Raw genomic sequence first — 11,658 nt, forward strand, 5'->3', positions numbered from 1 at the left:
TGTTCTTTTATTCTCGGCCCCCATTCTTGTTTCTATTCACAAAACATAACATTTCGTTTGCACTGCCCTTTCAATCCTCCAGTCGTCAAACCATACCAGACATACCTCTATGAAGACCAAATATTTCTCTCCCACCATGGGAATCGCGCAGCCTGGCGAACTGGCGCCTGTGCCTAGATTCCGCCATCTCCCATTCACTATTCCCAATGGAATCGGTCGGGATACATACCTCAAGATACACAACGTAATGAACCATCTTGGGAGAGCAGTCCTTGTTGGTCAGCACCGTCGTCTCATCCAAGCTCTGAGTTCAGACCTGGGAGTTGACAGTCTTGTAGCTATGGTATCGATTTCAATGCAAGACAGCGAAGTATGTTCTGCATTCAGCGTGTATTTGACGACGCTGGAGCAAGCATATCACTGGCCAAGAGAGAGTACCCTTTCCACGCCTGAGCAACTTGAAGACCACAAGCTTGTCATCCAAATGCTACAACAACCAGAGCTCCGAGATACTCTTGTTGCTTCAGTACACGCCCAGTATGACCACTCAGCTACGCCGGCCCAAGTGGCTCTATCAGCTCTCAGCATCGCCAAACAAATGATTGACCAAGCAACTGAGACCCGAAGCAACAAGACAAAACTCCCCACGGAGATACAAGATTTGGTAAACCTGTTGTATCGGACAAGCCGGGGAGACTGGTTCATCCAAGGCAACTACACAGATCCTGACAGCCACAAAGAATTCGGACGATTACATGAGGTGATACGAACAAACGGCACTCAACGCAGTGTGCAGGAAATCTTCCAACGCTTCAATGGCATTTCATGGCTGCAGCGAATGCCACTTCTTCACCAGAACTTTGCGTCAAACTCTAGCATTCTTTGCGCTGCATATGCCGATCTTCAGGTAGCAATGGCGCTGGCAAGAGACGAGCTCTTTTCTATGGTGATTGACGAGCCGATATGGGGTCTGACATTTGCAAAGTTCTCCAAAGGCGTGGGCCTCTGCACCATCGGCGCAGGCGGTGCGGACTGTCCCATGTTCCGTATGATGGACGCACTCTGTGGGAGGGCAGACAATATCAACCAAGCGGCGCTCCTAGATGAACTTGACTTTAGATCACGTTTCTTTCCTCCCGGCATGCGTGCCCTAATCAACGACCTGGTGACTGCTCCGTCAGTTCGTTCTCACATCAGTTCCGGGGAAGCAAGCTACGAACTCACGCAAGCCTTCAGAGCTATGGAACAGATCCGCTACGACCTCTACGAGATGCACCGAAAAAAGGCTATGCGGATTGCTTTAGCCCTCCGAGCCGGCCAACAGGCTACTTCGTCTGGGGTCCAGAACGCTACCACGCCAGAGAAATACATCGCCTCGACATTGAGTGCTGCTATCAAGGTTCGATTCGGTCAAGAACCAGCAAGGCCCCAGGTTGATGCCTTCGCCTGGTCCACTCCACTGTTATGCAGCGATACTGGAGTCATCCAAACATCTCGGATTCAGTTCGTCTTCTCAACTCCACTTGCTGTTAGTCCTGGAGACAGTCTCAGAGTCGCTGTTGAAGTCGAACAAGGGGACTGGCACATCCGCACCTACTCCATCACTCACGCATACGCACGGCAGGGGAGCTCTAAAGCCAGGGATCAGATATGCCAGGCCGTAGGGTCGGCCGAGATCTGCGTCAGGAGCAAAGGACAAGTGTCGTCCTTTTTATGCAACCAGAAAACAGGATTCCCAGTACGAGTCATGATCAAGCCGGCACCTCACTTTCGAATTGCTGGCAATACCTCGCCTCACGAGGAGACACTATTTGTCGCTCAGGGCGGTGCTGTCTGTGTCTTCCTGGCATGGCTTGCATGGCAGAAGCAATTGGTTGGAACTTACAGACTTGTTGTCGGTGCTCGGAACTACAACATGCTGGCTTACGTTGGCCAACTTGAGAAGATCTCGAGCTCCTTCGGCAGTCATCTCATTGTCCACGTTGTACTGTCCAGACCTGGGCACGGAGATATACAGAGATTCGTCCCGGGGAACATCAAAGCTTCCACTGGCAGGGTGACGCATCATCTCGGTCTCTTCTCCTCGTGCAGCACCAAGGCTACGTATGTTTGTGGCTCTGCATCATTCGCTCTTGATGTGGTACGTTGTCTCTCCCAAGGGCCTGGTACAAAGAGAGAAGTACCCAAAGTATCGAGACTTCAGCCCATTGTAACGTCTCGATTGCCTCATTTTCGGCTACATGTTGCTGCTGCCACTGAAAATGGTACCGATAAACCTTGTCTGAATCAAATTACGAAATTGGAGCTGGCACTACACAACTCGCCGGGAGATCTATGGATTGCCCTTGGAGATAGAGTCTTTGACATCAGCCAAGTCCCAAGCTTCCACCCTGGTGGCGAAAAGGTCTTGATGTACCGGGCTGGGAGGCAAGCTCAAGATGTTTTCGACACGGTACATGAAGGCTGTTACATGATCAGCTCATTATTAAACGAGATGGTAATTGGCCGTCTGGACTCGGCGAGGGGAGAGTTTAGTCAATGGGAGGACTACCTTGACAAGATTGTCGAGATACAGAACGATTTGACTAATCACAGTCGAATAGAACAGGCACCAACTGGCTCCATTGAGCAACTTGCTGAATCTCCTCCAGTTGAGATTTTGAGGGGAGCTACGAACTGTTTTGTCAAAGGCTGGTCATCTCTTCTTCAGCAAAGCGGTATTGGTGATTCTGGAGTTGTTTCTTTGCTTTCAAGTCACCAAGACGCAATCTCTGCCCTGGATGCACACGTGCGAATGGTTTATGAGAACGATTTTGAGGATCCCGTCCGATACGCTAACGCTTTGCGCAAGATTTTTGACGCACATAGTAGGTTAGTATGTGGAATTCATACGGCGATAGACGAATTAAAAAGGCATATCGTGGAACGGCTAGTGGAGGGGGACGAGCCAGAGTTGACAAGTCTTCATATTTCTACAGCAAGGATCTCGCAACAATTAAGGGAGACATCTAAGTCCTATTAATTAGACGCATTTACAGAAATCCTGAGTTTCTTCGACTTGAAAATCTTTCTACCTTGCAAAATTGAATGTAATGCCTTGGTCAAAATTGCTCTCGCTCGCTGGATCAGGGTGATGTAGGGTAGGCCAGATGTCATGGTGAACTCGAGTTCAATTCATTACAGCCCAAGCATCTAAGGCATGAATCAGCTCTAGGTTACACCATTAACACATAATGCCATCTATTCTGCTGTCACGCCATAGAAGTTACACGCAATTGAGTGGAATACCTCGAAGCGCGGTAATACAGTATGACGAGAGTTTGTGGAGCATGATGACGGGAGATCATGTCAGCAGCTGTTTACGTCAGAGTGGCTGGCGCTTGTTTCTCTTGCTTTGTCAGCTGACATAAACGATCTGCCATGGCATGAGCCTGTTTATCTGAATTCATGCTGAATCTTAGTTCCACGAATGAAGTAAGAACTGTGTATCAATCATCATCTTGTCAGAACAAGGAATCGCTTTCCTCCAATTTCGGCATTGTCTCCAGTAATCAGTGTCAAGTTGTGAATAGCCTCACATCCAACGTCGATCAACGGTCTCACTACAGCCCACCATGGCCAGCCCATCAACAGACCGTCTCCACCTTATTGAATACTTGCAAGACCCTGGAAATCCAGATGGAGAGTCCAGGGAACGGCTAATAGAGGCTTGCCAAGATGTCATTGCATCTCTAGAGAGACCTATCGAGACAGCACGTAAACAAGCCTTCCTGACACTTGATCACGCAGTCATCCGTTCCGCTATCAAGCTCAATCTGTTCAAGGCTCTTGACAAAGAAGACCGCCCTTATAGCACCCAAGAACTGGCACTTGCTACAACCCCACAGTGCAACCATGTTTTGCTTTCAAGGCTGCTTCGTTACCTGGCTACCAGGCCACTGAGGCTTGTAATAGAGACAAGTGCTGGATTCTGGCAAAGAACAGCACGGGGAAGCGTATTTGCTCAGGACAGCTTCAAATCTGGTTGTTCTATGTACTTTGATGCATGTGGACCAGCATTTCAAGCGTTGCCAACATGGATTTGTACTCCAGATCATGAGCGCCTCCATTCCCCATTCCAAGTAGCCTATCCGGGTCAAGGTAGCTTCTTCAAGAGGCTCCAGGAGGATGATTCCATGTTACAGACGTTCCAGTGTTGGATGGAGACTGTCTCACGGCACCAGTTCTGCGCGCAAGAGACCATCGACTTCAATGAATGGATTCCAGATGGAACTTCAGATAGTGATGTGGTCTTCGTCGATGTTGGGGGAGGGACTGGTGATCAAGCAATAGCCCTGGGTTATAAAAGAATTGGACTTCCCGGCCGTATCATCAATCAAGATCTTTTGCCCATCTCCCAGGAAGCCGAGGAGATGCTGAGATCGCATAACATTGAGCGTATTACCTACAATTTCTTCGACGAACAACCATTGAAAGGTATGTAGATCTTCTCACCAGCATATGACATCCCATTTAACTTGAGTAGGAGCATGTGTCTACCACTATCGTCAAATATTTCATGACTGGCCAGATGCGGATTGCGAGCGGATTTTGAGGCGTGCCAAAGACTCGATGACGGCAAGCTCGACGCTATTAATTGATGAAGTTGTCCTTCCGGAGACAGGAGCGCATTGGATGGTAATGCAACGCGACTTGACCATGATGGCGCTATTTAACGCGGCAGAACGATCACAAGTACAATGGAGTAGCTTGCTACAGCACGTAGGGCTACGTATAGAAGCGATCCGCTGCTATGATGACACGATGGCCGCCTGCATTATTGTAGCCAAGTCTATATAGGCATTCTTTGCATTTCTCGATCAAAAGAAAGAAATAAACCTATCGGAAGTGATAAGAGTTGTGAGTTTTATGTCGGTTGTAGTTGTTTATTTTTAATGACTAGAAATGTAAAAGGCTATGTATATCCAGGTTACTACTACAGATACCATGCAGGTCCGACGCTCTTAAGGCTCACGTCGCTTGAATTGAATATATGGCCCATCTTTGATGCTGGTAAAGGCCCAGAATGTTTGATACTGACCAACAAACTTGCCTTTTCCCTCACCGACACCTCCAAGCGGCGAATCGACCTTTCGGAAGTCATAATCCATCATCACCGCAGCAAGAGCAAATGGGATTTCCAACATTGCCAGGTTTTTGCCTGGACAACTGCGTGGCCCGAGGGAAAAAGCCTGAAATGCGCTTTGGGCCTTAGCCACAGCCTCATCCCCAACCTCCTGCGGCAGCCAGCGCTCGGGACGAAACCTGAATGGCTCTGGATAGTACTCCTCGTTGTGGTGTATAGCATATACTCCTGTACCGACCTCACAGCCACCAGGTATATGGAAGTCATGGTCCGATCCAGCAATGAAAAGGCCTCCAGGCATTGTCTGGCGCCACATGGCACCACCAAGAGGTGGACTGAGACGTAGTGATTCTAGGACACAGGCACGCAGATATGTGCAAGAAAGGAGCTTTGGGCCCTGGGAGATATCTTCCGAGGTAGTGAGCGCAGACCTGACCTCTTGCTTGACTCGGTCATAGGCTGATGGGTTGCGTGACAAGTAGAAGAAACTGGCTGCGAGGCCGGTAGACGATGTGTCAGATCCTAAGGACAGTTAATGGCTACCATTTAGGCTTTAACTTGGTACAGTGACCTCACCTGCAATAATCAACAAGTTGCTCTCAGCCCATAGTTGCTTATCTGAGAGACTTTCACCGGTCTCGGGATCTTTTGCTGAAAGGAGTCTCAAAAAGACGTCGACCTTGGCATCCTGATGTCTCATCTCTTCACTCTTACTCTTCCGTGCCTCCAAAATCTCCCTGCTCTTCGCAGAGAATCTGTAAGCCTTGCGACGCGCGTCTGGGAACAAAATTCGGTCGAATCTCATGTCCTCCAGCTCTGGGAGCATCGTGAGAAAGCTAATGCGACGCATTTGGCCAAGTACACCTTCGATGACCCAGTGATTCTCCGAGTCTGTGAGTAAGTCATACGAGGTGCCATACACCAGATGAGACATGACGTCGAACGTAAAGTAGTTACTCCAAGAAGCGACATTCTTTGGGGAAGTCCATCCGTCGTGGTTACCGTGAGGCTGGTTGGGCTCGAAGCGGTCGATTTCTTCGCCAAGCCGTGACGCAAACAACAGAGCACTCTGTCTAAGCTCTTGGTCGTACATCCGAATGTGAGCATTCGAGAGTCCCTGGCCAACGAGTCGCCGTAGCTTTGCGTGGCCCTGGTTGTCAATCATGCTGAAGGTGGGATGGACGCCCGGCACCAGCGACACTTTCCGGTATGCTTTTGCCTTTTGCGTGTTTTTGCCTTGACTGTATATTGCTGTCATCGAATGTTAGTTCACCCTCAAGAGAGATCAGCGCATGATTGGGCAGTACCGTTGAGACCCTCGGAAGTGTTTACCAGAATTCTGTTGGGTCCATATCGAACGTAATTTCCTAATTCTGTCAATAAGATACTCATACTGAAAGTTTTAATACAATACATACCATATTTATTATGGCACTCCCATATATCAATATGCAGGTCCCCATAATAGGTGTGATAGATTGAGTACCAGCTTGTCAGCTTGGCAAGGAAGGGGCCGGGATACTTGGCGTATGGATGGAAGAATAGCCGATAGATTGCAATGATGATCTATTGAAGCCCTTAGCATCCAGTTCTTTGAGAAAGAGACAGATAAATTGTATTTACAAGCATCAAGAGACTGACAGTCACCGCATAAATGACGAATACCCATATTGAAACTGGGCTAACAGAAAACAGAATCATCACGGTCACTATAGAAAACCGGATATATTGCTTGGTCTTCACACGGGTGTTCTACACATAGGTCTGCATGCAGACGACATCTTACCAATATAGCGTCGGCGATATGCAATTAAAAGCAACTGCTATTCTCTGCGAGGAGGCACAAGGGTTTAAACCCTTGTTTACGTGATATCACGTCAGGTGGCATTTTTGTATAAGCCGATAGCGTAAAAGCGGTATTGGATCATGACCTTGCAATGTTAATAAACGATTTTATAGTGAAGTGAGTGAAATTCTGTTCACACCTTACATCTCATCGTTGTTAGAGTTAGGTATTGTCTGTACCTTGAACCTGCTGGTGCCCCTTGCAATGGGAGATAAGGAATTAATTGTGGGAATGAATCCCTTTTTGCTCGGATCGTGTCTGATTTTACTCGCTGTAAGTGTTTCTTAAAGTATATGTGAGGGCGAGGTACAATGGAATGTCAACTGACAGTCCTTGGTGAAGATTTCAGCTTTCTTGATCAAGCGACTGTATTTTCACCCGTTATCTCCATATCCCGGTCCGTTCCTGGGGAGAATCAGTAGTTTATATGCCGCCTATCATGCTTGGAGAGGGACAGTCCATACAGACATGTATCGGTGCCATCAGAAATACGGTAATCTTATCCGTGCTTCGCCAAATGCTGATCTTTTGCTGACTAGTCCCAAGGCTCAATAGTGCGATACTCCCCATCTCGTTTACTCATAGACACAAGCACTGCACTCAAAGGGAAGATGACAAGTCCTATCTAACATATCCGTACTAACCTTGTAAACAGATGTACATTCCCATAGCGCCAATTCATTCAAGTCGAAAGCATATCAAGCCCTCGTACACAGCGCCCCCAATACCCTGACGATTCGACACAAGGCAGACCATGCCGGAAGGAGACGGATTCTTAGCTTGGCATTTTCCGACGCTCGAATGATGTCGTATCAGAGTATCTTACTGCGACAAGTCAACTCATTGTGTGATAATCTAGAAGAAGTTGCAAGAGACGAAAATGGAGGCCTGATAGACATGGCGATGCAGAGTGAGTTGAATGCTGGATTACCCGTATCCTTGCTGATTGCTTGTATCAGGCGACTACTTCACTTTCGATGTTATGTCAGAGGTTATCTTTGGCATGGCATATAACGCTTTAAAAGACACTAGCTACCGTTTCGTTACTGGCGCTCTGGGATCCTCCAATATTCGTATCGGGACCCTAGTTCAATCTCCTTTGCCTGCCATGTGCAGAATCGATAAATACCTCTTCCCCGAGTCTATCCAAGGCCGGAATAAATTTCTTGGCTTCATTGGATCGTTGTTGCGCGATAGGTCCAAGGCCTCGTTTGCGGGCAACGGAAATGTCTTTTCCTTCTTAGAAACGGCGAAAGATCCTGATGGCGGCAATCAATTGAGCAAGTCTGAAATCAGAGCTGAGTGTGCCACTTTAGTCGCTGCAGGTAATTAGTTTGAAGGGCCTTCGACAGCGCAGAACAGCGGCTAATCTGTACAGGGACCGATACCTCATCCTCGACTCTTGCTGCAACTTTGTTCTATCTCAGTCGTAATAGCAAATGCTATAGTCGCGTGTCTGAGGAAGTTCGAAATGCATTCTCAAGCCACCAAGATATCAAAATTGGACCTGAGCTGAACTCTTGCGTTTACCTACGAGCTTGCATTGAAGAAACACTGCGAATGTCTCCTCCTGTTGGGGCAGCTCTATGGCGGGAGATCGGACCAGGCGGGATGAATATTGGTCCTCTCACTTTGCCTGCCGGTGTTGACGTCGGGACAGGAATATACAGCCTGCATCACAATGCAGCCTATCATCCAGAGCCTTTCAAGTACCTACCGGAGCGATGGCTTGTTGGTGAAGGCTCCAGCACCAGCGAATCAGTAGAGTTGGCCAGGAGTGCATTTGCGCCCTTCTCTCGGGGCCCCCGGAGCTGCGTTGGCAAGGGCTTTGCATATCATGAACTGACCTTGACTATTGCTCATATTCTTCACCGATTTGACTTTTCTGCTACAGAAGAGGACTTTGCATTGAGGCATGGTTCTGAAGGACCTGGTGGCATTAATGAGTTTTTACTGCACGATCATGTAACAGGTGCCAGAAGTGGCCCCTTACTTCAATTCTCTATGCGCAGATAGTAGATTACTGGAAATCGTATGAGCTGTTTCTTATTAAGAGTAAACTTTATAAATAGAGCAGGCCTTTAGTTCTGGGCTATATATAGATAAGATGCATTATGCCCCTTATACAGAGATTATAAGAGAATGAGACTTTAAATCAACTTGCATAACTTATAATTCTGCTCTTAATGAAGCTACTAATCATTAAAATTCGAAAAGATTACTATTATTTGAACTTAAATACCTTGACCTCGAGTTATTGAGCTTATAGAGATCCAGGCCATTTTAGCCTCAACGCCAGGTAACAAATCGCGCTAATCTCAGGTCATATACCAATTAACATCCAGTAAAAAGGCGCATTCGTAACATGCAGCTTGTGTTCAACCGGGATACCTGTCTTATGTCATATTACGAATAATAGACAGTCAAGACAAATGCTACCATAACAGGACCAGGGCACCCATGTATCTGATGTTATATTACATCACAGACCATTGATGAACTTTTAAAAGCATATTCTAAAGGCGGCTTGCACTGCCAAAGGTTCTGAGCACCTCGACCAGTGTTGTTTTCTCAAGCAATCATGAAGCCTCATACCGTTTCGCTTGTACTCTCAAACCTGGCATCACTGGCAGCAGCGACATGCAAATGTGTAAGATTCTCTGCTAACACTACGACACTCTGAAGACCATACTCACTATTCCATAGACGCCAGGTCACGCCTGCTGGCCCTCATTGGAGGAGTGGTCACGCTTCAACAGCTCCATTGGTGGCCAACTTATCCAATCCTCGCCTGTCGCTGAGGCCTGCTACAGCGGTCCCAAAGATAATGCCGCTTGCCAGAATATCGAGAAGAGTTGGACCGACGACGTATTCCAGGTCTCTCAACCCATTGGGTATGCTTGGCCGCTGAATCTTTCGTGCCCTCTACCTACACCTGGACTGGATACAAAGTGTTCAATTGGCAATTCTCCTGTTTACGTAGTCAACGTTACTTGTGAGGAGGACATTACTCGTGGCATCAAATTTGCTCAGGAAAAGAACTTGAGGCTCGTCGTCAAGTCAACTGGACACGACTCTCAGCAACGGTATGTCCATCGATCCCCAAATTAATCGGCGTTTGAGTTCTTATATGGGGCAGTTCAACTGGTTATGGAAGCCTTTCCATCTGGCTTCATAACTTCCGCAAGGGATTCCGCTTTCAAGGGCACAACCCTGTGCTGGCGACATGTCCAAAATCGGGATGGAAGGGCAGCACTCTTACTATTAATGGTGGCTACTCGTGGAGAGACATCTATCCCGCGGCGCAGAAACAAGGACTTATAGTTATTGGTGGCCTTGACAGAGTAAGTTCTTTTGCATTCGTTCTATTCTTGTCCACTACTGATTCCATTCAAGGGTCCGTGTAGTACAGGTGGTTGGACTCAAGGCGGTGGCCACAGCCCAGGTACTCACTATTTCGGAATAGGAGCGGACCAGGTACTATCTGCACGTGTGGTTCTGGCTTCAGGGAAAATTGTCGTGGCTAGCCCCTGCGAGAACGAGGACTTGTTCTTTGCTATTCGTGGTGGCGGCGGCGGAACGTTTGGCGTCGTGACTGAGATCACTGTCAAAACATACCCTACCAAGGCGCTCAGCACTATTAACTTGATCGTTGGGTCGAAAGGAGATGAAACCGTTCCCAAGTTCCTCGATGCTGTAGCCACTATATACTCTCTACTGCCTGGGCTCTCCAAGAAGGGTTTCGCAGGCTACGGAAATTGGGTTGTCCGCGCGCTAAGCCCGATTACGGCTAAGAACTACACGAATCTGTATGGGCAGTCTTGGACGCTCTTGGGAGCTACTCAGCAGGAAGCAGAGAACCTCTTCCAGCCCTTCAAAGAAGAAATTGTGAAGCACCAGTCTGAGAACGGTCTGGAAGTCACTGTCTCTTCCGGCACTTTCCGAGATTACTTCTCCTACTACTACTCTATGGGTAACGGAACGGATAGCGCAGTTGGGGGCGTGTCTGCTCTTGCTTCTCGACTTCTCGACACAGAAGCTCTACAGGGAAACCGTAAGGACTTGCGAAAGTTTCTGGACTCAATCACACAAGGGTCTGCAGTGTATCACACGCTTATCCATCATGGACTCGAGGCAGCAGCAGACGTCAAAGCAGACCCAACATCTGCCGTTCTTCCAGGATGGTATAAGTCTATTCTGTTGGATGAATTCGAGATCCCGATGAACACCACCGATGTTGACGCCTACGCCGGGTCTTTCGAGTATCTGAGGAACGAGCTTGTGCCGCTATACGAAAGTCTTTCACCTGACACCGGCACCTACATGAATGAGGCGGACTGGGGTAATATGAACTGGAAGAAAGACTTTTTCGGGTCCCACTGGGACAGATTGCTCAAGGTGAAGACCAGGTATGACCCGGAGGGATTTTTCTATTGCCCGAAATGCGTAGGTAGCGATGATTGGGTTGAGAACAAGGGAGGATCTCTCTGCCGAGCTTAACTGACGGGGTTAAGTGACAAGAGTATTTCGTTTAGAAACCACTGCAATTTTCATTTCGTGATTTCCTCATCGGTCTTCAAGAGCGCGAGGAAATTATTTTTATTTTAATATTAACTACTTTTGAAGGCATAACAGTTTGGTAAATTTTGTCCTTCAAAACTACTATATTAAATGTATTTTAAGACGT

General features: G+C 47.7%; 5 protein-coding genes; 4 read left to right on the plus strand and 1 right to left on the minus strand.

Annotated features, from left to right (window-relative positions):
* Positions 1-136: 136 nt before the first annotated feature.
* Positions 137-3,022, plus strand: FFUJ_00009 (uncharacterized protein; the record flags this gene model as incomplete). The annotated part of the gene is made up of 1 exon (XM_023573772.1): positions 137-3,022. The coding sequence occupies one exon, from the start codon at positions 137-139 to the stop codon at positions 3,020-3,022; it is 2,886 nt and encodes a 961-aa protein (XP_023425436.1).
* A 592-nt stretch (positions 3,023-3,614) lies between these two features.
* FFUJ_00008 (related to O-methyltransferase) lies at positions 3,615-4,765 on the plus strand (the record flags this gene model as incomplete). XM_023573774.1 has 3 exons in its annotated part: positions 3,615-4,476; positions 4,526-4,677; positions 4,724-4,765. 3 exons carry the CDS (start codon positions 3,615-3,617, stop codon positions 4,763-4,765), a joined length of 1,056 nt encoding a protein of 351 aa, XP_023425437.1.
* Positions 4,766-5,003: 238 nt separating this feature from the next.
* Positions 5,004-6,826, minus strand: FFUJ_00007 (related to benzoate-para-hydroxylase (cytochrome P450); the record flags this gene model as incomplete). XM_023573775.1 has 5 exons in its annotated part: positions 5,004-5,647; positions 5,702-6,376; positions 6,433-6,498; positions 6,544-6,691; positions 6,767-6,826. The coding sequence occupies 5 exons, from the start codon at positions 6,824-6,826 to the stop codon at positions 5,004-5,006; spliced, it is 1,593 nt and encodes a 530-aa protein (XP_023425438.1).
* Positions 6,827-7,775: 949 nt separating this feature from the next.
* FFUJ_00006 (related to cytochrom P450) lies at positions 7,776-8,987 on the plus strand (the record flags this gene model as incomplete). XM_023573776.1 has 3 exons in its annotated part: positions 7,776-7,881; positions 7,931-8,296; positions 8,350-8,987. The coding sequence occupies 3 exons, from the start codon at positions 7,776-7,778 to the stop codon at positions 8,985-8,987; spliced, it is 1,110 nt and encodes a 369-aa protein (XP_023425439.1).
* A 565-nt stretch (positions 8,988-9,552) lies between these two features.
* On the plus strand, positions 9,553-11,471 carry FFUJ_00005 (related to isoamyl alcohol oxidase; the record flags this gene model as incomplete). XM_023573777.1 has 4 exons in its annotated part: positions 9,553-9,621; positions 9,678-10,057; positions 10,111-10,315; positions 10,368-11,471. 4 exons carry the CDS (start codon positions 9,553-9,555, stop codon positions 11,469-11,471), a joined length of 1,758 nt encoding a protein of 585 aa, XP_023425440.1.
* Between the last annotated feature and the right edge of the window lie 187 nt (positions 11,472-11,658).

Source organism: Fusarium fujikuroi, chromosome FFUJ_chr01 (genome assembly GCF_900079805.1).
Source record: "Fusarium fujikuroi IMI 58289 draft genome, chromosome FFUJ_chr01".
Lineage (NCBI taxonomy): Eukaryota > Fungi > Ascomycota > Sordariomycetes > Hypocreales > Nectriaceae > Fusarium > Fusarium fujikuroi.